Here is a 25,520-nt window from a genome sequence, read left to right as displayed (position 1 = left end):
ATGGATGCATAATTGGCAAATCAACTTGTACAGGGATAAAAATGTAGTAATACAGGGTGAGGTAGAATAAGGAGACCAGATACACGGAAGTGGGTAGGAGAAGATTTTAGTTCAGGAAACCCAAAGTCCACGTTTCCCCACATCCTGTAGGATCATAGAATTTACAATGCAGAAGGAGGCTATTTGGCCCATCGAGTCTGCACCGGCTCTTGGAAAGAGCACCCTACCCAAGGTCAACACCTCCACCCTATCCCCATAACCCAGTAACCCCACCCAACACTAAGGGCAATTTTGGACACTAAGGGCAATTTATCAGGGCCAATCCACCTAACCTGCACATCTTTGTGACTGTGGGAGGAAACCGGATCACCCAGAGGAAGCGCACACAGGGAGGATGTGCAGACTCCGCACAGACAGTGACTCAAGCCGGAATCGAACCTGGGACCCTGGAGCTGTGAAGCAATTCTGCTATCCACAATGCTACCGTGCCTCAGTTGTGCAAGAGTGAGTAGAGCTGTTAGAAGATTCTGACAGCAATTAAAATTAAGCTTGGAGGACAAGGAGGAAGCACGCCTGCTCTTTGGGCTTCACATGCAATGCTGTTCCTTTTCCCTGAAGCTGTCCTCGGCTCTCTTCTATGGCAAGGTTGCTCTAGGCCCAGGAAATGCAATGTAGGTTTAAACTATTGAGTTCTGATAAAAGTTCTGACCCAACGATAACTCTGTTATACTTATGCCACATTTCTAGCAGCCACACATTTTGCCAATCCTATCCACGATACCAGGAGTAACTCCCCAGAAAAGTGTGGTGGGATCTTTTACATTGACCTGAAAGAACATAAGAGCATAAAAACAAAATAATTAAGAGTCGGAATAGGAAATTCAGCCTCTCAAACCTCCTCTACCATTCAATACGATAATTAAAAAAAAAAAAAATTTAGAGTATACAATTCATTTTTTCCAATTAAGGGGCAATTTAGTGTGGCCAATCCACCTAGCCTGCACATCTTTGGGTTGTGGGGGCGAAACCCACGCAAACACAGGGAGAATGTGCAAACTCCACACAGACAGTGACCCAGAGCCGGGATCGAACCTGGGACCTCGGCGCCGTCATTCAATACGATCATGGCTGATCTCCTTTCAGCCTCAACTCCACATTCTGGCCCATTCTCCATAACCCTTCAATCCAGAACTAATTAAAAATCTGTCTATCGCCTCCTTAAATTTACTCAATGTCCAGCTTCCACTGCACTCTGGGGTAGTGAATTCCACAGATTCACATCCCTTTGAGAAAAGTAATTTTGCCTCATCGCAGTTTTAATTCTGCTACACTTTATCTGAAAACTATAAAAAAGACCTCTCATTTTAGATTGACCATTCTAGGTTTACGGCTACTTTGTCAATACCTTTTATCATCTTATGAACCACAATTTCAATTAGATCTCTCATTCTTATAAACGCAAGAGTATAAACTTCTCAATCTTTCTTCACAAGACAAATCCCAAAGCTCTGGAATCAATCTGGCGAACCTCCTCTGAATGCAATCACATCCCTCTTCAAATAAGGGGACCAAAACTGTACTCGAAGGTGCGGTCTCACGAATGCCTTGTACAGTTGCAACACTTCTCTATTTTTATTCCTTCAGCTACAAATGCAAAATTCTATTTGAATCATAGAATTTACAGTGCAGAAGGAAGCCATTCTGCCCATCGAATCTGCACCAACCCTTGGAAATAGCACCCCATTTAAGCCCACACAAGTAACCCAGTAAGCCTACCTTACCTTTTTGGGCAATTTAGCATGGCCAATCCACCTAACCTGCACAACTTTGGACTGTGGAAGGATACCGGAGAACCCGGACGAAACCCACACAGACACAGGGAGGACGTGCAGACTCCGCACAGTGGCCCAAGTCGGGAATTGAACTTGGAGCTGTGAAGCAACTGTGCTAACCACTGTGCTACATGCTGGTCCAGGTAATAAGGAATTTGCCTTCCTTATTACCTGCCATACCAGCATACAAGTTTTCTGAGATTTGTGCACCCAGATCCATCTGCACCAATGCACTCTGAAGTTTCCCTCTACTTAAATATGTTGCTTTTGCACTTTTCTGATGACCTCACACTTCTGCGTTAAACTCCACCTTCCAAAATTTGGCCCACTCACCTAACGTATCTATATCCATTTAAATTTATTTCCTCATTGCAACTTACTATCCCAACTATTTTAGTGTCCTCTGAAAAGTTGGCTTGCGTGCCTTCTATCTCTATATCCAAATCATGAATATAAATTGTAAACTGTTGGAGGTGGATGTCATATTGCAGCTGCATCAATCTCAACGGGCAACACAGTAGCGCAAGTCGATAGCTGTTGCTTCACAGCGCTTGGGTCCCAGGTTCGATTCCAGGCTGCGTCATTGTCTGTGCAGTCTGCACGTTCTCCCCGTGTGTGTGTGTGGGTTTCCTCCGGGTGCTCTGGTTTCCTCCCACAGTCCAAAGATGTGCAGGTTAGGTGGATTGGCCATGGTAAATTGCCCTTGGTGTCCAAAAAGGTTAGGAGGGGTTATTGGGTTACAGGGATAGGGTGGAAGTGAGGGATTAAATGGGTCGTGCAGACTTTACGGGCCGAATGGCCTCCTTCTGCACTGTATGTTCTATGTTCAACCTTGCTCCGCTTCCCCTCTGCACAGAGATAAAAAGTATTAACTGTGACTGCAGAGCCCACAAGCAGCACTTACTAATACTCTGACTGAAATATCAAGACTACCAAACCACTCTGAGCAGCTTGGCTCAACCATTCCAGATGACCAGACCTCACGTCAGCACTTCAGGGCTCCAGCCCACGAGAGGCCTCAGTCTCAATAGGCGGCTTGGCCCTCCATCCAGTATCCTCTCCAGGCGCCAGAGAGAGACACATGGCCTGTGATTGACAGCTCGGGCGCCACTGCGGGGAGACGGGGCTGGGCCAAGGGGGTGGGGCTGCGGAGACAGGACTGTTAAAGGGCGGGGCTGCGGGGGGCGGTTCTGGAGGCGCGTGCCGAGGCTGAGCTGCGGGATGATGAAATGTGTGAGGGGGCGGGTCTGAGAGGAGGGGGCGGGTCTGAGAGGAGGGGGCGGGTCTGAGAGGAGGGGGCGGGTCTGAGAGGAGGGGGCGAGTCTGAGAGGAGGGGGCGGGTCTGAGAGGAGGGCGCGGAGCTGCGCGGTGACGCTTTCCGAGGGGCCGAATCTGTGAGGAGCAGGGCACAGCGGAGGGGGCGGGGCTGCGGGGTGAGGGCGGGTCTGAGAGGAGGGGGCGGGTCTGAGAAGAGGGTGCGGAGCTGCGGGGTGACGCTTTCCGAGGGGCCGGCTCTGTGAGGAGCAGGGCAGAGTGGAGGGGGCGGGGCTGCGGGCTGACGCTTCCGAGGGGCCTGGTCTGGGTGAGGGGTGGGGCTGCGGAGTGACGCTCCCGAGGAGGCGGGGCGATGTGAGTAGCAGGGCAGAGTGGAGGGGGCGGGGCTGCGGGGGTGACGTTCCAGAGGGGGCGGGGCGATGTGAGTAGCAGGGCAGAGTGTAGGAGACGGGGCTGCGGAGTGACGCTCCCGAGGGGGCGGGGTTGCGGGGGGACGCTATTGAGGGGGGCGGGGCGATGTGAGTAGCAGGACAGAGCGGAGGGGGCGGGGCTGCGGGGTGACGCTTCCGAGGGGCCGGGTCTGGGTGAGGGACGGGGCTGCGAAGTGACGCTCCCGAGGGGGCGGGGCTGCGCGATGACGCTTCCGAGGGGCCGGGTATATCAAGCGAGCAGCGAGCGGGCGCCGGGCCAGACGAGAGCAGCAAAATGGCGGACTGTGAGTTGGAGAGTGGAGCGCCCATGAGGCCGCAGAGCTTCTTGTTCGGTAAGCGCTCGACCCGAGGCCCCGGGGAGGGAATCATGTCCACTGGAGTCTGCTATCGTCTCCCAGGATCAGTTTCTGGGCCAGGCCCCGGCTCCCGATGCGGGGCCGTCGCCATGTGGATGGCAGTGGAGCCACGTGTTGGGGAAGCGGCCTCGGGTCCCCGGCGCCAGGCAACGGGGGCGGGTAGCGGGAGTTGGGGCAGTCACATCTCAGAACAAGCGCTGGGGGAGTGGGTGTGCTGGAAAGTTCCAGCAACTTGAATTTAACAAATCTCGAAACCAATATTGAGGGAGAGAACAAAGAGGGAAGGACAGAATTGTTAGTCTGCCTGCAGGCAGGGACTGTTAACTGTTTAAACTTCTATAGCACGTGGTCCGATTAGCAATCCAGTCAGCACGGTTTTGCAGAAGGCAAATCTGCTTGACCATTTTGTCTGAGATTTATTTTTTGAAGATCCAGCTATTAAAATGGAGCCGGTGAAATCAGAGTTTCACACAACATTCGATAAGGCGCTGTACAAAAGCTGGTTGTTTAGGTGGGTAGGGAAGTAACGTGTTATCGGGTCTGAGGATGGGCGAGTGGACAGAAAATATGGATTGATGCGCTGTAACATGTGGGGTGCTTTACCCTCAGCAAGCAATTCTGTAAGTAAATGGTATATATTTTGTGACTTTGGAATGGAATAGTGAAGGAGTCTTACTACAATTCGGTCAGCCCTAAGGCTGTAACTGCAGTACAGTGTACTTTTTTGATCTCGATATACATATAACACGCTTAATTAATTATTTTTAAAAATAAATTGAGTAGACACTTTTTTCCAATTAAGGGGCAATTTAGCTTGGCCAATCCACCTAACCACACCTTTTGGGTTGCGGGGTGAAACCCATGCGGACACAAGGGGAATGTGCAAACTCCACGTGGACAGTGGCCCAGGGCTAGGATTTGAACCTGGATCCTCAAGTGCTGTAGGCAGCAGTGCTAACCACTGCCACGTGCCACCCCTCACACATAATTTATAGTAAGTGCAGCAAAGGTCTACCAGGCTTGGTTATAGATATTGTCCTTTAAGGATAGATTGAGTATGTTAGTGCCATGTTCCCTGGAGATCGTAAGCATGAGAAGTGATTTAATTTAAATACAACATTGACTGGCAGCAGCCCTTGAAATCTAACTGAGGAAATTGTCACTGAACCCTGTAATGTAACTGAGGGGATCACCACTGGATCTTGTAATGTAACTGAGGGAATCTACACTAGATCCTGTAATGTAACTGACAGGATCGCCACTGAATCCTGGAATGTAACTGAGGGAATCTACACTGGATCATGTAACTGAAGGGGCAGCACGGTAGCATGGTGGTTAGCATAAATGCTTCACAGCTCCAGGGTCCCAGGTTCAGTTCCCGGCTGGGTCACTGTCTGTGCGGAGTCTGCACGTCCTCCCCGTGTGTGCGTGGGTTTCCTCCGGGCGCTCCGGTTTCCTCCCCCAGTCCAAAGATGTGCGGGTTAGGTGGATTGGTCATGCTAAAATTGCCCGTAGTGCCCTAAAAAGTAAGGTTAAGGGGAGGGGTTGTTGGGTTACGGGTATAGGGTGGATACGTGGGTTTCAGTAGGGTGATCATTGTTCGGCACAACATCGAGGGCCGAAGGGCCTGTTCTGTGGTGTACTGTTCTATGTTCTATGAAGGGATCTACACTGGATCCTGTAATGTACCTGAGGGGGTCGCCACTGTATCCCGGAATGTAACTGAGGGGGGAATCTCCATTGAATCCCGTAATGTAACTGCGGGATCTACACTGGATCCTGTGATGTAACTGAGACAACTTGCACTAACTGAATTGCTGCTATATCAGGATGATGGTGAGAGTTAGTTTTCTGTTTGAAGGTTTGCTGCATTGTGTTTATATCATGACTTTATTCACTCACTGTCATTTTGTCTCTTCAGGATGCGAACTCAAGGCAGGTGAGAAAGAATACAAGATGGAGGTGGATGACGATGAGTCTGAGCATCAGCTTTCTTTGAGAACGGTGAGTGTTTGTTAGCTGTTTCACATTACTGACCGTCTGTAGAAAACATGCACAGAACTGTACCAAATAAAGACTGTCCTGTACCCGTAGCAGGATTTTAGTTCAGAGCAGCAGGTTTTAACAAGCTTGGGGGGCTGATTCCTACTAATATTGCTGTACTGACTGCAAATCTGCACTGACATTCTGAAAAAGCACCCTAACCTATTGGAGATGCTCACATTCTAATTATTGGCATCTTTGAATTTGTCTATATATATATATATATATATATATATATATATATGTTTCTGGAACATACCTCTTTATTCACCTGAGGAAAGAGCTGTGCTCCGAAAGCTAGTGTTTGAATCAAACATGTTGGACTTTAACCTGGTGTTGTAATACTTCTTACTGTGCTAACCTATTGGATACCAAGGGAAAGCTTAGCATGACTAATTCACCTAACCTGCACATCTTTGGACTGTGGGAGGAAACCGGTGCACCCGGAGGAAACCCATGCAGATACTGGGAGGAACCGGAGGCTGAAAATGAATCCGGGTGCCTGCATGTTGAAGATGGGTGTGTGAAGGTTACAAGGCAGTGGATACTAGAATTGTACTGGTGGTCGGTTTTAGCATAGTTGCAGAACTTTTTGAACTCGTATCCTTCATAATTGTATGCATTTTATGTGAACAGTGGTGTACGTATTGTTCCTAATGTTTTTCAAGAGATGCTGTTTATTGGCCAACACTTATCCTAATTTAGTTTTAACATTTATCCCAAAGGGAACTGAAGTAAAATATCAGTTTAAGTTTTGATCTGCATGTTAAACCGTTTGTATCAATTATTGCATTTGGTGATTTCTAGTACGACAGCTTCTTAATCTCTATGTTCATGGGGCTGCCTCTGATTGTATTTTTCCAGGTTTGTCTTGGTGTTGGTGCAAATGAAGACTTGCATCTGGTCGAAGCAGAAGGCTTAAATGCTGAAGGCAAGAACACGAAGATCACTTTGGCTGCTCTGAAGTTGTCAGTACAGCCGACCGTAAGTATCCACTTAATAGTCGAACAGATTAATGGGTCAAATGTCGAACACTGGGGAAAAATGTGTGATGGTTACAATTTGGGTCAGTGCAATATATTTCATATCAGACTCTTAGAATAAGCCCGGAGTTGTTTGCAATATTAATTTGGCTGTCTCCTAAAAGAAAGGGAACCTGCATTTCTATATCGCCTTTCAAAATATCAGGATATCCCAAACCTCTTTACAGGCAGGTCGGTGTTTTGGAATGTAGTCCTGTTTCAACATGGGAAATATAACAGTCAATTTGCTTGGGGATGGTCCTGGATCCCATGAAAGAATGAAGCAATAAATTACTGAGGTGTTGCTCGGCCACTTAGGAACAATATTCAGGAGCCTCTTTCAAATTTAAGTTTAATTAAATATGCTCATTACTTTGCATTTATTGAGCAGCTATTAGCTGATCCAGTGGCGTGACATCTATCTATAAAGCTCTTGTACTATAAGCTAACGTTTCAAGCCCTTGATGCTGCGTCAAAGTTCACACATCCAACTAAGTGTACCTCGAAAGATTTTGCCTGAACTGTGACTTGTTCTGTCTTCAGATTGGCCAGAAATGACCTGTAACAAAAAGTTACCGATGGGTTGAGTGCCCTGAGCAGCTCGAAACATGTATTGTGCAGGGATCTTATGGGTGTTGCTGAATTTACACAGCAGAAACATTTTCTTTCCTAGTGACCTTTACTTTTCTGTTTTATTCCAGGTTAGTTTGGGAGGATTTGAAATCACACCACCTGTGACATTCCGGTTGAAATCAGGAGCTGGTCCTGTGTACATCAGTGGCCAACACCTCATCGGTAAGTGGGCACCAGGGTCCATCTGTTGGACAAGGGGCTATTAGCGGGAGTGGAGTATCAGAGCAGCCAAATACTTGATATCACATTTTGATTTAAAGTGCTGAAAGTTTGAGAGGACAGGGAATGAGATAATTCAAATCTGCGCCATCAGCTTGAAAGTTAGGGTGAACATAGAACAGTACAGCACAGAACAGGCCCTTCGGCCCTCAATGTTGTGCCGAGCCATGATCACCCTACTCAACCCACGTATCCACCCTATACCCGTAACCCAACAACACCCCCCTTAACCTTACTTTTATTAGGACTCTACGGGCAATTTAGCATGGCCAATCCACCTAACCCGCACATCTTTGGACTGTGGGAGGAAACCGGAGTACCCGGAGGAAACCCACGCAAACAGGGGGAGGACGTGCAGACTCCACACAGACAGTGACCCAGCCGGGAATCGAACCTGGAACCCTGGAGCTGTGAAGCATTTATGCTAACCACCATGCTACCCTGCTGCCCCTAGCCCCTGCCCCTAGTGGGAACACTGGTGGAATTAAAGTCAATCCTGGAAACACTTGGGGAATATGTGGAGAGAGAACGCTGTGTTTAATGTTTCTGTTCTAATATTCAGTTAGCAGCATTGTCAGATACTGCTGATTGGAGACAGTGATGCCTTTGTTTACACAGGCATTCGAATGGTAATGATTTCATGAATGGAAGAGCTGTCCCTGGTTTTTTTATATTAAAACACTGATAGCTATGGTGATAGCTATGTTTCCCGGTGTGAAGATCAGGATTCCTACCTGTGTTGAACGGGTTTTCTAAAAGTGATTGATATTGGTAGAGAATAGTTCCATACAGGAGCTTCCATCTCACCCTTGATTGTAGAAAGGCTTCTTGGGTTGTGTTGCGGCTTCTGTAAGTGCAGGTCTGGGGCAGTCAGGAGACTTTAAGGTGAAGACCAGGGCTACTTCAATTCCTTTCTTCTTGTGTTTGAAGCATTGGATGATGAAGACTTGGACTCGGATGACGATGATTTGGAATCGGATGATGAGAATGACAGCATGCTGAAGAACGCCACACCTAAAGCAGCACTAAAACGACCAGCTGCTGCGCAATCCAAAATAATGCAGGTCTGTGCATTCACTGATCAACAGTATGGTGGCAAATTTACCCGTCACTGTTCTGGCATGGCAAATTGCGCTTCTTGTTTTTTTTTAGCACAGCTTCATTGAGGTAGCACAGTGGTTAACAGAGTTGCTTGTGTTAACCACAGCTCCAGGGTCCCAGGTTCGATTTTTCGGCTTGGGTCATTATCTGTGTGGAGTCTGCACGTTATCCCCGTGTCTTTTTAAAAAAATGTTTTTATTCTCCATTTTCACATTTTCCTTCAAAATTTACACCCGACCCGCAGACAGTAAACGGTAACAAATACAAAATCAATCCCCTTAACAATAACAATGATCCCATCCTCCCACCACCCCAAACAACGGCCACTATATGCATCCAATAAAACACACCCACGGTGAAAACAAAGGAGAAAAATGAGTCCGGGACCGCCATGGTCACCATTAACCTACAGAGTCCACTCCCTCCCCCTACCCACTTGCCATCCAACCGCCGAAAGAGTACCGTAAATGATACCCAAGAGTTTTAAACACCCCTCCCCTCTCAACTCCTCCCCTCCACTGCCTCTTGTAAAACTCCTCCTCCCAACCACGGTTCCTTCCCCTCCAACTTTCCGCCCCGGCTAGACCCCTCGGACCCTGTTCTGCCAAACTCTGATGGCCGCAGCCCCTCCCCCCACCTCACTCACGTTCACTGGCAGGCTTAAACCGGCCAGCGTGGAGGTCCCCGCCCGGTTCCCTTTCCCCCTTGCGCGGCCCTAGGAAAGCCCAGAAATTCCCTTTTAAAACACAAACCCCGCATATCTATCTACACCCCAAAGAACTCTCATTTCGAGTGAAATTCCCATCACTTCCCTTGTCCAATTATATACAACATTGGCTCTTTTAGCCCGTACACCCGCACGCAGTGAAACGAAAAAGAAGAAAATACAGTCATGAGGTTACATTGGCATATGGCCATTTCTCAGTTCTGCCACAGTCCTTCTGCCTTCGCAAACTCCTCCGCTGCTTCCGCCGTTCCAAAATAAAAGTCCATGAGCTTGTAAGTCACCCTCCGCTTCGCTGGATATACAATGCCGCACTGCGCCTTGCTAATGTACAGTACCCCCTTCAACCGGTTGACGGCAGCCCGCCTCCTCGCCAACTCCACCGTAAAGTCCTGGTATACACGTATACCAGCTCCAGCCCTCTGCACCACCCGCTTCTGCTTGGCCCAGCACAGGACCATCTCCTTTACAGCACAGAGTCACTACCCTTGGCGGCTCACTCACCTTTGGTACAGGCCTCCACGACTGATGAGCCCGATCCAGTTCATATCGGGAGGGATCCTCCCCCTCCCCGAATAGTTTAGCCAACATCGTGGCAAAATAGTCAGTCGGCCTCGGTCCTTCCACTCCTTCGGGCAGCCCCACAATCCTCAGATTCTGTCGCCTGGACCTGTTTTCCAGGTCTTGCATTTTTCCTCACAGATCCTTGTTGATCTCTATCACCATCCGCATCTCCTTCCTCACCGAGGTAAGTTGATCACCGTGCTGCAATAATGTCTCCTCCACTTCCTTCAGCGCCTCCCCTTGCTCCTGCACCTCCGCCACTGCGCTTGCCACCGCCGTCGTCACAGGGGAAATTGCCTCCTCCACCAGCACACTCAAAACTTCCCTCATTGTCTCCATGTATTTTGTAAACTGCCTTTCGAATTCCGCAGCCATCACCGTATTCATTTCTTCAGCCGTAAGCAATGCTTACAGTTGGTGCTCCAGCCTCCATTTTCCTTGGTGACCCCGTGATGACCTTTCCACTCCCTGGTGGACCTTCAGCTGTTGTTTACGGCCGTTTATTTGCTCACCATCGACATTTTCCTTTACTGTGCCTACTCCCTGCATTTGCTGCCTCCGTGGACGCTGGGACCGGGCTTAAAGCACCAAAAATGCCATTCCCGAACGGGAATCCTCCATTGTGCGGCTGCCTCCTGCCTGCCGTCACCAGACGTCCGTTATCCCTGTTTCTGCGTTGGTTTCCTCCGGGTGCTCCGGTTCCTCCCACAGTACAAAGATATGTGGGTTAGGTGGATTGGCCATGCTAAATTGCTCTTGCCATCCAAAAAAGATTAAGTGGGTTTACTGGGTTACGGGGATAGGGTGGAGGTGTGGGCTTGAGTAGGGTGCCCTTTCCAAGGGCCGGTGCAGACTCGATGGGCCAAATGGCCTCCTGCACTGTAGATTCTATGATTATGGGTCATTGTGGCTTGTATTTGATACATGAGCGAATGCAAAGCATCATGAACTCGCGTGCTGCCATTTTCTGATCGGCATCAGGAAACTCCAATCGCTCCCAGAGTAATGTAAACTCAGTGCGTCCATTGACATTACCTATACATTTGTGTGGGCGCTGAAGATTTGTACAGAAGTTCTGTCCAGGTTGAAATTACCAGATGATGTTTGCGTGGGTCTCGCCCTCACAACTGCAAAATGCATGTTAGGTGGATTGGCCACACTAAATTGCCCCTTAATTGGAAATAATAATTGGGTACTCTAAATTTATATAAAAAAGATAAATAACCAGATAAGTGCTTTCCTTCCTTGTTATTTTTCTCTCTGCCCCCACCTCCCCCTTCATGGGTTGCAGTTGCAGCAGTAAATATTACAGTCATGCCAACCTAAAACTTCTCTTTTTGCTCAACAGAAAAAAATGAAAGTGGAAGACTCTGACGATGATGAGTGAGTATTTTTGAGTATTGTGGCTTTAGTTGGAAGTATTGTAGAGTCTCTGGTGAAGTACTTGACCTGTCTTGTTCCTGACGTGAACTGACAGCAGCACTGAAGATAAAATAAGAACTGAGGAGGAAAAATTTAACTGATGAAGTTTAGTGAAGAATTTTCAACCCAGCATTCAATTCTTTAGGAATCCTAATGTTTATCTGATGCAGTATTTTAAATGTTTTTTTGTCACATTTTTTTCACATAGATAATAGAATATATTTGAAAGTCTTGACTTTGAAAGCAATATCAATGATGTAGATACTTTGAGACAAAGATTTGCGACAGACCTGTCTGACAACACTGTTAATGCATGGGAATATATCTTTCCAGTGTAAGAACTGTACAGTGCATGAAAATGTGACCTGGGAGTTGACTGTTTCACTAAAGGAGGTTTCTTTATTCTAGTGAGGATGACAACGATGAGGAGGAGGACATGACCCCAGCAAAAAAAGTAAAGCAGGTAAATGACATGGGAACTAAAAACAGTGACCCGTGGAGACTGCACTGGCAGATCCATAGAATCCCTGTAGTGCAGGAGGAGGCCAATTGGCACATTGTGACTGCACCGACCCTCTGAAAGAGCACTCTTAGGTCCACTCGCCCGCCCTATCCCCATAACCCCCATCTAACCTGAACATCTTTGGACATTGTGACTGTCAAAGTATATCATTTAAGGAAGAGCCAACCAGACCATTCTCAAAAGGGTGACAGGAACTGGGGAAAAAGTAGTTTATGCTAGAAATAGCCCTTTGGCCCATCACACCTGCTCTGGTCAAAAACAACCACCTTTTATTCGAATCCCATTTTCCAGCACTTGGCCAATAGCCTTGTATGCCTTGGCATTGCAAGTGTACATCTGAATGCTTAAATGTTCTGGGGTCTGCTATCTGTGCCATCACATCCCTCCTTTCATGTGGATTCCAGAACTGCACGCAATACTCAGCTGTGGCCTAATCAACTTTTTGTACAGTTCCAGCATAACCTCCCAGCTCTTCAAATCTATGCTTTGGCTGATAAAGGCAAGTATACCATATGCCTTCTTAACTACTGTATCCACCTGCTCTGCTACATTAAGGAATTGGTGTACATGCACACCAAGCTCATTCTGGTCCTTGGTGTTTCCCAGAGTCCTACCATTATCATGTTACCCTTGCTTTGTTTGTCGTGCCCAAGTGCATCACCTCATACTTATTCAGGTTGAATTCCATTTGCCACTGATCAGCCCATTTGACCAGCCTGTGTACATCTTCCTGTAATCTAAGCCTATCCTCACTATTTACCACCCCACCAATTTTCGTATCATCCACACACTTAATGATAATCCCTCCTACGTTCATGTCTAAATCATTTATATAAATCACAAACAGCAAGGGCCTCAACACTGATCCGAGCAGGACCCCACTGTGCATATGACTCTAGTCAGAAAAACACCCCTCGACCATCGTCCTCTGCTTCCTGCCACTTGGCTAATTCTGTATCCAATTTTCCAAATTTCCTTGGATCCCATGGGCTCTTATCTTCACTCTGGATCCCATGGGCTCTTCTCTTTGCTATCAGTCTCCCACGTGTGACCTTCTCAAAAGCTTTGCTAAAGTCTAAGTAGACTACATCAAATGCATTGCCCTCATCTACACACCTGGTCACCTCTTTGACATGACCTCTCCATAACAACCACCATGCTAACTGTTCTTGATTAATCCCTGCCTCTCCAAATGCAAATTAATTCTGTATCCCAGAATTGCTTCCAATAGTTTCCCCACCGCTGAGGTTAGACTGACTGGCCTGTATTTTGCTGGTTTATCCCTTCTTCAATAATGGTTATCACATTGGCTATCCTCCAGTCCTCCTGGCACTTCCTGTGGCCAGAGAGGAATTGAAAATTATGCCAGTTGCTGTTTCCTCCCAAGCCTCACCCAACAGCCTGGGATAAATTTCATGTGGCTATGGAGATTTGCCTGCTTTTAAACATTACTGACCACTCAGAACCTCCATGGTCTGCGATAATTTATTTAATTTTATCACAGTCCTTCGCCTGATTTCTATACCCATACTTTCCTTCTCACTGGTGAACTCTGACAAAGTATTCATTTAGAACCCTGGCTATGTCCTCCGGCTCCCCACACAAATTACTGTTGTGGTCCTTAATAGGCCCTACCCTTTCCCTAATTATCCTAAATCAGCATTGATTGTTTTTTCGCTCGACAACGCACTGGGGGCCAAGGTGAATGGCTGGAGTTGAGATGCTGATCCGCCATGATCACATTGAATCGTAGAACAACCTGAAGGTGCTGAATGACCCACTCCTGTTCCTGTCAGGATCCAGTTGGGGAAACTGGAGAAAAATATTCTGGGGTTGAATTAATAATGTGGCCACATTATGATTAACCCCAGGTGTTTTATAACAACCTACATTCATATAGCACCTTGCCATTAAAATAAACTCCAGTTGCTTCGCAGGGGTACAATCTGAAAAATGTTGAGTCCATGGAATGAGCTATTGTGAAAGGATGGAGGTGTGGTGGGGTGGAGTTCATTATTGGTTTTAAAAGGAGACACGGACAATGGGATATATGCAGGGTATTCCATAGCATGGGTCCTCATTGTCATGAGTGGTGAGATGAGGGATACTGAAGAGACGGGAGCTGGAAAATGAGACGGTAGGTCAAACTAACTACTTTCTGGTTTAATAAGATTAAGTCTTCCGGAAAGCTCCAAGGGTAATAGTTCTTTTCTCCAATTGTGTTTTCAGCCTCTTCAGAAAACTCCACTCAAGGCTACCCCTGGACCAAAGGGGAATCCCAGCCAAAACGGCAAAACACCCACCAAATCCACACCAGCTAACAAGCAGTCAAAGGTTAGTGACCGTTACCCACTAGTTTGGAGTGTTGCTTCTTCCATTCGACCTGTCTAACAGATGTTGGATAGCAGTTTTCTGTTGGGAGGTGATTGTACATGGATTTCAGGCAGAATTTAGTTGCATTTCAATTGTTGCTTTACATTGACTTCATTATACTACAAATTTAGCGTTTTGTGCATATTTAACATGCTTTGTGAAGCTATAAGATCAGAGCTGGAAATTCTATGCTTGAGTTCTCACCTCTTGAAGGCCTGGCCACTATCTACAAGGCACAAGTGAGGAGTGTGATGGAATACTCCCCACTTGCTTTTCTGGATGCACCTCCAGCAACCTCCCAAGCTCATCTGCAATCTAGGGCAAAGTCTGTCTGATTGACATCCCATTGACCACCATACTATACAGCAACTCACCAAGGCTCCTGAGACAGCACCATTACCATTGACCACTGCCACCTAGAAATACAAGGGCAGCAGGCATGTAGGAAGACTGCCACCTCCAATTTTCCCACCAAGCCTCACACCATCCTGACTGGACTATATTGGTTTTCCTTCACTGTCAGTGGGTCAAAATCCTGGGATTGTCCTCCCTAGCAGCATCGTGGGTATACCTACACTACAGGGAATTGCAACAGTTCAAGAAGGCGACTCACCACCTCATCTTCAAGGGGCATTTAGGGATGTGCAATGAAAACTGACCTCGTCAGATGGCTCCCACATACCATGAATACAGGAAATAGCTATAGCAGGAAATGTTTTGTGTCTACGGTCCAACGATCACTACTCTGTAGTCTTTTACCATCAAGATTTAAAAAAAAAAAATAAGAGTACCCAATTAATTTTTTCCAATTAAGGGGAAATTTAGCGTGGCCAATTCAACTACCGTGGCTGGGTTGAGGGGTGAAACCCATGCAAACATGGGGTGAATGTGCAAACTCCACACGGACAGTGACCCAGATCCAGAATCGAACCTGGGACTTTGGCGCCATGAGACAGCAATGCTAACCAATGCGCCGCCGGCCATCAAGATAATGTGATGTGGGCTAAAGTACTTGTGTTGCCCTGTGTAAAATTCACTTCCTCTTGTAACCCAAATGCTGAACTGCGAGTGACGAGGACTGAATTCTTTAGCTCTGTGTGTGCCTGTCTGTGTGGAGTAAATGGTAGTGTTATTTGTCCTGAGACCGTGCTGTGCTCATTGTTTGCTTTTCTCTTCAGACACCAGAATCCAGCGGCAAACTCAAGACCCCTAAAACTCCGAAGACCCCAATGACTATTGAAGAAATCAAGACCAAGCTGAAGACTTCAGTGGAGAAAGTGAGTAGAGAAAGCTGCACCAACTCGAGCACTGGCAGCTTTCAATGGGGAATCTGATCTTGTGTAACATCATGTAGAATACAGAAAGCATTGGAAGACACGAGCCTGATCTGCTTTTGTGTTCAACATGGCTTCTCAGGATAACTGGCTCATTAAGATTGGATTTTACATTAACGTCCAGCATAGTGACCATTCCTCATTTAGCTGGGCACTGGCTGCATTACAGCTGGACTCGGGAAAAACCCTTGCACTGTGGGGATTAGAAATGTGTTGATTTCCTTATGGTGAAATGTTTGGGCAGAATAGAATCCAAGTGTTCAACATTGAGTAGTATGATACAAGTGTATAGGGGGAAAGGTTTAATTGGTACATTCAGTAACAAAATGAATCTTAAAAGTAATTGGCAATAGAATCAGTCGGGAGCATAGAATGTTTACAGCGAATAAAGATGTAATATGCAGTGCCTCGACCATAGAGCATTTGCAGAACTATAGAGTGACAGACTAAATGGTGTTCTGTAAGATTCAGCTGCTAAGATATGATCACTGTCCTGTTTCATCACATCACTAATTAAATATAAGGATGGGGAGTAATTGTTTATCCAGAAGTTCAGATTCACTGTTGTGCATGTGCTGAAATCACTCTGCATCTCTTTTCTCCACAGGGTGTTGGTCTGCCCAAACTGGAGCCAAAGTTTATAAACTACCTTAAACATGGCTTCAGGATAGAGGACCCAAAGGTGAGTGTTTGATTTTAGGTTTGTTCATTATTATTTTTCGTTCCATGCTGACATGCTATCCATTTTTAAAAATAAATTTAGAGTACCCAATCATTTTTTTCCAATTAAGGGGCAATTTAGCGTGGCCAATCCACCTACCTGCACATCTTTGAGTTGTGGGGCGAAACCTACGCAAGCACGGGGAGAATGTACAAACTCCACACTGAGTGCCCCAGAGCTGGGATCGAACCCGAGTCCTCAGTGCCGTGAGGCAGCAGGGCTAACCCACTGCGCCACCGTGCTGCCCTCTGACATGCTATCCTTGTAGCAACTTCTTATTGCAGTTTGTTACTCGTTTCTCAGCTATTGTGTTGAACTTGGCTGTTACTGCTCATTGGGATAAATGTGTGAAGTCTGGCAGCAGCATTTCTCATATCCATAGTGCTTTAATCCAAGATTGGGCAGAGCTAGTGCTTTAATCCAAGATTGGGCAGAGCTACACCATTGAAATTGTGCAGATGCTAGAAATGTGGACAAACACAATGCTGGGAATACTCAGCTGTTCAGGCAACATCTGTGGAAAGAAAAAGCAGTTAATGCTTCCGGCCTGAGTCTGCATGAGAACTGAGGAAAGATAGAAAAATTAATATTTTTCAGCAAGCGAGCATGAGCTTCATAGTGGCCAGGATTGGCCAGTGTGAGTATTGCCCAGTGTTAGCTGCTGGGATGGAACTCCTTTTAAAAATAATTTAAAGTACCCAATTCATTTTTTTTCCAATTAAGGGGCAATTTTGTGTGATCAATTTTGCTACCCTTGCACATCTTAGGGTTGTGTGGGTGAGACCTTTACAGTCATGAATTCCATTGCTTTGTAATGGTGGGTGGCACATCAGCTAGCACTGCTGCATCACGGAGCCAGTGACCTGGGCTCAATTCTGGCCTTGGGTGACTGTGTAGAGTTCCCATTTTCTTCTCTTATCTCTGTGGGCAATTTAGTGTGGCCAATCCACCTACCCTGCACATCTTTGGGTTGTGGAGTTGAGACCCATATAAACACCAGCATAGACGTATTGGAGAGTATGCTTTGTTTCTGTGCTGCAAAGCTCTTCAAGGTATTAACTCTATTTTTGTTTTCCAGCTCATCAAAGACCTTTGGGCATGGAGGCAAACAGTGGACGGGAAGTAGGGAGAAGAATTTTATCTGTAGGAATCGGTTTACATGCATTTGTCATTGTAAATAAACCAATTTGTTATACAATTCTGCCTTATTGCACTCCAATGCTTTCCACTCCTAGGGAGATCAGTATACACAGGATGATAGGATTTGGTGCGGGTTAGGGTCCGGGCAGCAAATATTTGAGCTAAAGTTGAACGGGTGGAAGATGGGAGGCCAGGAGCATTAGGATAGTTGAGTCTGGAGTAAAAGAGCATGGCCGAGGTTTCAGCCCAGTTTGGGAGCGACTGAAATATTATAGAGTTGGAAATAGATTATCTTGTTGGGTGACCAGGTAAAAGGTGTGGCTCATTTAGCTGCATAGTGGCCAGGGAGAGGGATGGGATTTGCTGATGGGGGAATGGGAATGAAGTTTCCGTTTATCCCCACCTCAATTGAGAAATATCATTTGATCCAATACTAAATCCCTAACCATCACTGCCACAGCTCCACTATAGATAGTTCTAATATCCCTGGTTATCTCCATTGCATCTTGAAGATATGCAAGATGCAAAATAAAACTAGCTCTGTACCTGTTGCCTTATAGACTATCACATTCAATTATCTCCAGCTTCGATGTTCCCCCTTTTTCACATAGGCAAAGGTGTAGTCAAGAAAGAACAGTAAGAAGTCTTACAACACCAGGTTAAAGTCCAACAGATTTGTTTCAAATCACTAGCTTTTGGAGCACTGCTCCTTCTTCAGGTGAATGAAGAGTTATGTTCCAGAAACATATATGGACAAAGTCAAAGATGCCAGACAATGCTTTGAATGTGAGCATTTGCAGTTAATTAAGTCTTTACAGATCCAGAGAGAGGGGTAATCCCAGGTTAAAGAGGTGTGAATTGTCTCTAGCCGGGACAGTTGGTAGGATTTTGCAAGCCCAGGCCGGATGGTGGGGGATGAATGTAATGCAACATGAATCCCAGGTCCCGATTGAGGCTGCACTCGTGTGCGGAACTTGGCTATCAGTTTCTGCTCGGTGATTCTGCGTGGTCGCGCGTCCTGAAGGCTGTCTTGCAGAAAGCTTACCCGAAGATCAGAGGATGAATGCCCTTGACTGCTGAAGTGTTCCCTGACTGGAAGGGAACATTTCCAACATAAAATTGGACACTAAATTAAAAATTGGACATTTTAAATCCAATCAGCCAGCTTCAGAACTGGTCAGATGGAAATTTGGTCCGATACATAGACAAACTGCCAGAGCATGTCTGGATCTGCCCTGTCAATCATCGATCAGGAGATAATCTATCCTATTCATATGGATCGATTGTTTTGGGTTGCCCAAATAAAGTTAGAAATTCTGGCACCCAGTTTTCCCCATCATTACCGTATATTGATAGAGGTTATGTGCAAACAATGCACCCAGGAATGGAGCTCTGTAGTTTGGTTCCTGGCCTGCAGAGTTGCAATGAACAGCACCATAAGATATTGTCTCCACCTCCTGAGACCTCTGGTTGAGGGCCAGAGAACCTCCTGGTAAGGTGGAATATGGGGTACAAAGATTGACTACCAGGACCCTCCCTAGCCAAGACTTAGAGGGAGCAAAATAGATTAGACAATCGATGGAAGGAAGCAGTATGCGAGACCCACTTTAGCAGATAAAAGGCCTGAGGAATCGAGACTCAATCGGACCTGCAGTGTGACTGCATCCACTGGCTCAGGTAGTATTAAGAATCTTGGGATCATTTTGTGTAAAGAGGTTAGGGAGTTGAGACATGACAGTTCCTGGACGGTCTTGCATGTGGATTCATCTGTTGCTCTCCATGGACCTGATTAGCAAGCCCAGAAAATGGACTTTCCTCAGCCCCAATTTTGGCCGTTACCCTTAATCTAGCCCATTCAATAATTAACAATTTATGTAAAAGTCCTGTAGACAAGCGAGTTGTCTACATTTTGGATAGTTCAAGATTATTATATTCAAACATTGCAGTCCAGCAATAATCCTTGAAACCATTAGTACCAATTCTAATCTGATATTTAACCCACTGCCTTATTATTCAAGCTAATATCTCAACTTTAAATGTTTTTACAAACCGTCTACTCTTTATATATCCATTAAGCTCTCGGGGGCTGCTTGATTTTTAGGTTAATTAGAACTACTTTTAACTTGTAGATTCTCCCCGTGTTTGCATTGGTGGATTGGCCACACTAAATGTTTTTAAAATTTAGAGTACCCAATTCATTTTTTCCAATTAAGGGGCAATTTATTGTGGCCAAATTACCTACCCTGCACATCTTTGGGTTGTGGGGACGAAACCAACGCAAACACGGGGAGAATGTGTAAACTCCACATGGACAGTGACCCAGAGCTGGGATCGAACCTGGGACCTAGGTGCCGTGAGGCAGCAGTGCTAAGCACTATGTCACCGTGTTGTCCTTTGGCCCGCTAAATTGCCCCTTAATTGGATAAAATGAATTGGGTACTGCCAGCGTCCGTAAAACAGGTTTTTTGAAGTTTGCAGAAACACTAAGATAAACAGTGCCAAAACATTGTAATGATTGTTACTCCGAGGCAGTTCGATGCGGAAAACACCGCAGATAAGAGTGGATGGAGTAAAATCATTTGTGCATTCCCGAGGTAACAGTTTAAGCGGGAAGAGCAGCCATTGCAGAAGATTCTCTGACTACAAAGTGCGGAGAAAGTGAAACCAGTCCCATGCACGATGATGGGAGTAGGGTGCTGCGGTCAACAGTATCAGAGGTCGTTCCGGTTGCGGCCATGCTTAGCTAGGTCGCACGTTCGGCAGCTCCTGCCATGAACTGACTTTTGGGCCCTTTTAAGGAGCCCCAGCGGCACTTGTATGACTGTTCCCAGTGTGGGAAGGTGATGGTAAGGTTCCCCAGCACTGTATGGAGTGGAGCGATCAAAAGAGTGGTTTTGGAGCAGCGAAGAGAGCGGGGGAGGAAAAGCAAGATGGTGGCGGATGGAGATCAAGCAGCATGGTTGCAGGAGTTCCTCAAAAACTGCTTTGCGGAGCTGAGAGCAGAAATACTGGCGCCAATGAAGGCGTTGATAGAAAAGCTGGTGGAGACCCAGAAGGCCCAAGGGGCGGCGATTCGAGAGGTGCGGCAGAAGGCCTCCGAGAACAAGGATGAGATTTTGGACCTGGCACGAGGCGCTATACAAGAAGTTTGAGGACCTGGAAAACAGGTCGAGGAGGAAGAATCTTCGGATTCTGGGTCTCCCTGAAGGAGTGGAGGGGTCTGACGCTGGGGCATATGTAGTTACAATGCTCAGCACGCTGATGGGCGCGGGAGCTTTCCCGAGGAACCTGGGGCTGGATGGGGCTCATCGAGTCCTGGCAAGGAGGCCTAAAGCCAATGAGCCGCCAAGGGCTGTAATGGTGAGATTCCACCGCTTTATCGACAGGCAGTGCGTCCTGAGATGGGCGAAGAAAGAACTGAGCAGCAGGTGGGAGAATACGGAGATCTGTATCTACCAGGACTGCAGTGCGGAAGTGGCCAAGAAGAGGGCTGGTTTTAATCGGGCCAAGGCGGTTCTCCATCGGAAGGGGGTGAAGTTTGGACTGCTGCAGCCAGCGCGATTGTGGGTTACGTTTCAGGACCATCACCACTATTTTGAGACGCCAGATGAGGTGTGAACCTTTATTCAGACTGAAAAGTTGGACTCGAACTGAGGGTTTGTTGTGGGGGGGTGTTTACTGTATGGTGGGGGTGTTCTTCTGGTTTCGGGCTGGGAAGAGGGGACATGGGAAGGGGTGAGTGGATATGATGTGGGGCTGTGTTAGAGTGTGGCCGCCGGTTACTGTTGGGGCAGGTCCCTGCTGATGAAGGGGGGAGGGGGGGGGGGGGGGGGGGGCCAGGCCCGGGGAGCTGGGGTGAGGTCGCAGAAAAAGGAGCTGCGCCATTGGGGGTGGGGCTGGCTCGGATGGAAAGCGCAGGCTTTTTCCCGTGCTAAGGGAGGGGCGGGGCCTGGGGAGGAGAGCGCATATTGATCGGCGGGGGATGGCGGGAGTGGCTGGGATCAGCTGGAGTCAGCTGACTTACGGGAGCGTAATGGGGGGAGCAGAATGGCTGGACGGGGGTCTGGCTGGCGGGGGGGGGACCGGGTTGCTGCTGTATTTGCCAAAGGGGAGCTGGAGGTAGAAGAGGGAGTCGGGGAGGGGGTCCGCCGACTGGAGGGTGCGGGAGGCGTGGGCACGTGGCTGGCCTAAAAAAGGGGATGGCTAATTGGCGGCGGGCGGGGGGGGGGGGGGGGGGGGGGTGTGTGACAAGTAGTCCCCTGATCAGGCTGATAACATGGAATGTGAGGGGCCAGTCATGAGGGCCTGGGTGTGTCCAGGTGGCTGGGTGTTGGGGGGCCCTACACAAGCTCGACCTCACAAGGTTGGTGGAGCAGATGGAGGAGGAGTTTAAGAGGTGGGATATGTACTGCTGTAACTGGCGGGGAGAGCGCAGTCCGTTAAGATGATGGTGCTCCCGAGGTTTTTGTTCCTGTTCCAGTGCCTCCCCATCCTTATCCCGAAGGCCTTTTTCAGGAGGGTCAACAGGAGCATCACGGGGTTTGTGTGGGCGCATGGGACTCCGAGGGTGAGAAGGGTGTTCCTGGAACGGGGCAGGGATAGGGGGGGGCTGGCGTTGCCCAACCTCTGTGGGTACTATTGGGCTGCCAACGCAGCGATGGTGTGTAAGTGGGTAATGGATGAGGAAGGGGCAGCATGGAAGAGAATGGAGGCAGCGTCATGTGTGGGCACGAGCCTGGTGGCGCTGGTAACGGCGCCGTTGCCGCTCCCTCCAACGAGGTATACCATGAGCCCGGTGGTGGCGGCTACCCTCAAAATCTGGGGGCAATGGAGACGGCATAGGGGAGAAGTGGGGGGCTCGATGGAGGCCCTGATACGGGGGAGCCATCGGTTTGTCCCAGGGAGCATTGATGGCGGATTTCTGGGCTGGCACAGGGCAGGGGTTAGGAGGTTGAGGGACCTGTTTGTGGAGGGGAGGTTCACGAGATTGGGGGAGTTAGAGGGGAAACTTGGGCTCCCCCCGGGAACATGTTTAGGTACATGCAGGTGAGGGCGTTTGCCAGGCAGCAGGTGGAGGGGTTCCCCTTGCTGCCCCCACGGGGGGGTGCAGGATAGGGTGCTCTCGGGGGTGTGGGTTGGAGGAGGGAGGGTTTCGGACATATACCGGGTGATGCAGGAGGTAGACGAGGCCTCGGTGGAGGAACTGAAGGGTAAATGGGAGGAGGAGCTGGGTGAGGAGATTGAGGAGGGGACGTGGGCGGATGCCCTGGAGAGAGGCCGGTGTTCATAGAATTTATTTACAATGCAGAAGGAGGCCATTCAGCCTATCGAGTCTGCACTGGCTCTTGGAAAGAGCACCCTACCCAAGGTCAACAACTCCACCCTATCCCCATAACCCAGTAACCCCACCCAACACTAAGGGCAATTTTGGACACTAAGGGCAATTTATCATGGCCAATCCACCTAACCTGCACATCTTTGGACTGTGGGAGGAAACCGGAGCACCCGGAGGAAACCCACGCACACACGGGGAGGATGTGCAGTCTCCACACAGACAGTGACCCAAGCTGGAATCGAACCTGGGACCCTAGAGCTGTGAAGCGATTGTGCTATCTACCATGCTACCCCTGTTCTGGCCTTTGCATCCCTAGTAGCCCGGCGGAGGATCTTGCTCTAATGGAAGGATGCGAGGCCCCCAAGTGTGGAGGCCTGGATCAATGATATGGTGGGGTTCATAAAATTGGAGACGGTGAAATTTGCCCTGAGGGGATCAGTACAAGGGTTCTTTAGGCGGTGGCAGCCTTTCCTGGACTTCCTATTGGAACGGTCGGGAAATAGGCCGGCAGCAGCAGCAACCGGTGGGGGGGGGGTTTGGATCGGTGGGAGGGAGAACTGTGTACATGGGTTTGTGGGATGTGGCGGGTGTTATCTCTTTCCCTTTTGATGTTTGGGTGTTCTCTTGTTTTTTTTCTTTTGTTTGTAGTTGCTTTTGAAGTTGGGTGGGTATTGTTCTTGGGGTGTTATCGCGGTTGTTTTGTTAATAGAGTTGAGATGTTTATATTTTGTAAAAATTTCAATAAAAATTATTAAAAAATTTAAAAAAAGAGGGCCTGGGTGTTCGTGCACTTAAAGGGACTGAAGGCAGGTGTGGTCATGCTTCAGGAGACACACTTGAAGGTGGCAGATCGGGTCAGGCTGAGAAAGGGATGGGTAGGGCAGGTCTTTCACTCGGGGCTGGATGCGAAGAATAGAGGGGTTGGATTGGATTGGATTTGTTTATTGTCACGTGTACCGAGGTACAGTGAAAAGTATTTTTCTGCAAGCAGCTCAACAGATCATTCAGTACATGGGAAGAAAAGGGAATTGAACAGAATTCAAGAAAATACATGAGAGTACATAATAGGGCAACACAATATATACAATGTACTACATAAGCATTGGCATCGGGTGAAGCAGACATGGGTGTAGTGTTAATGAGGACAGTCCATAGGAGGGTCATTTAGGAGTCTGGTGACAGTGGGGAAGAAGCTGTTTTTGAGTCTGTTCGTGCGTGTTCTCAGACTTCTGAATCTCCTGCCCGATGGAAGAAGTTGGAAAAGTGAGTAAGCCGGGTGGGAGGGATCCTTGATTATGCTGCCTGCTTTCCCCCGGCAGCGGGAGGTGTAGATGGAGTCAATGGATGGGAGGCAGGTTCGTGTGATGGACTGGGCGGTATTCACGACTCTCTGAAGTTCCTTGCGGTCCTGGGCCGAGCAGTTGCCATACCAGGCTGTGATGCAGCCCGAGAGGATGCTCTCTATAGTGCATCTGTAAAAGTTGGTAAGGGTTAATGTGGACATGCCAAATTTCCTTAGTTTCCTGAGGAAGTAAAGGCGCTGTTGTGCTTTCTTGGTGATAGCGTCGACATGAGTGGACCAGGATAGATTTTTGGTGATGTGCACCCCTAGGAATTTGAAACTGCTCACCATCTCTACCTCTGCTCCGTTGATGCTGACAGGGGTGTGTACAGTACTTTGCTTCCTGAAGTCGATGACCAGCTCTTTAGTTTTGCTGGCATTAAGGGAGAGATTGTTTTCGTTGCACCACTCCACTAGGTTCTCTATCTCCCTCCTGTATTCGGACTCGTCGTTATTCGAGATCCGGTCCACTATGGTCGTATCGTCAGCAAACTTGTAGATGGAGTTGGAACCAAGTTTTGCCATGCAGTCGTGTGTGTACAGGGAGTAGAGTAGGGGGCTAAGTACGCAGCCTTGCGGGGCACCGGTGTTGAGGACTATTGTGGAGGAGGTGTTGGTGTTCATTCTTACTGACTGTGGTCTGTTGGTCAGAAAGTCAAGGATCCAGTTGCAGAGTGGAGAGCCAAGTCCTAGGTTTTGGAGCTTTGATATGAGCTTGGCTGGGATTATGGTGTTGAAGGCGGAGCTGTAGTCAATAAATAGGAGTCTGATGTAGGAGTCCTTGTTTTCGAGATGCTCTAGGGATGAGTGTAGGGCCAGGGAAATGGCGTCTGATGTGGACCGGTTGCGACGGTATGCGAATTGAAGTGGGTCAAGGCGTTCCGGGAGTATGGAGGTGATGCGCTTCATGATCAGCCTCTCGAAGCACTTCATTACAACTGACGTCAGGGCCACCGGGCGGTAGTCATTGAGGCACGTTGCCTGGTTCTTCTTTGGTACCGGTACGATGGTGGTCTTCTTGAAGCAGGTGGGGACCTCGGAGTGGAGTAGGGAAAGGTTAAAGGTGTCTGTGAAAACCTCTGCCAGCTGGTCCGCGCAGGCTCTGAGTGCACGACCAGGGATCCCGTCCG

At 48.0% G+C, this 25,520-nt stretch overlaps 1 protein-coding gene across 1 annotated transcript; it reads left to right on the top strand.

The window, feature by feature from the left end:
• The first annotated feature begins 3,732 nt into the window (after positions 1 to 3,732).
• LOC119965028 (nucleophosmin-like) lies at positions 3,733 to 17,771 on the top strand. The gene is made up of 11 exons (XM_038795236.1): positions 3,733 to 3,870; positions 5,816 to 5,898; positions 6,802 to 6,921; positions 7,661 to 7,754; positions 8,742 to 8,875; positions 11,549 to 11,583; positions 12,031 to 12,085; positions 14,375 to 14,479; positions 15,697 to 15,795; positions 16,460 to 16,534; positions 17,652 to 17,771. The coding sequence occupies exons 1-11, from the start codon at positions 3,813 to 3,815 to the stop codon at positions 17,697 to 17,699; spliced, it is 906 nt and encodes a 301-aa protein (XP_038651164.1). The 5' UTR covers positions 3,733 to 3,812; the 3' UTR covers positions 17,700 to 17,771.
• The last annotated feature ends 7,749 nt before the right edge of the window (positions 17,772 to 25,520 follow it).

The sequence above is a fragment of the Scyliorhinus canicula genome, chromosome 4, assembly GCF_902713615.1.
Source record: "Scyliorhinus canicula chromosome 4, sScyCan1.1, whole genome shotgun sequence".
Taxonomy (NCBI): Eukaryota; Metazoa; Chordata; class Chondrichthyes; order Carcharhiniformes; family Scyliorhinidae; genus Scyliorhinus; species Scyliorhinus canicula.
This window is presented reverse-complemented; position numbering and strand designations above follow the sequence as displayed.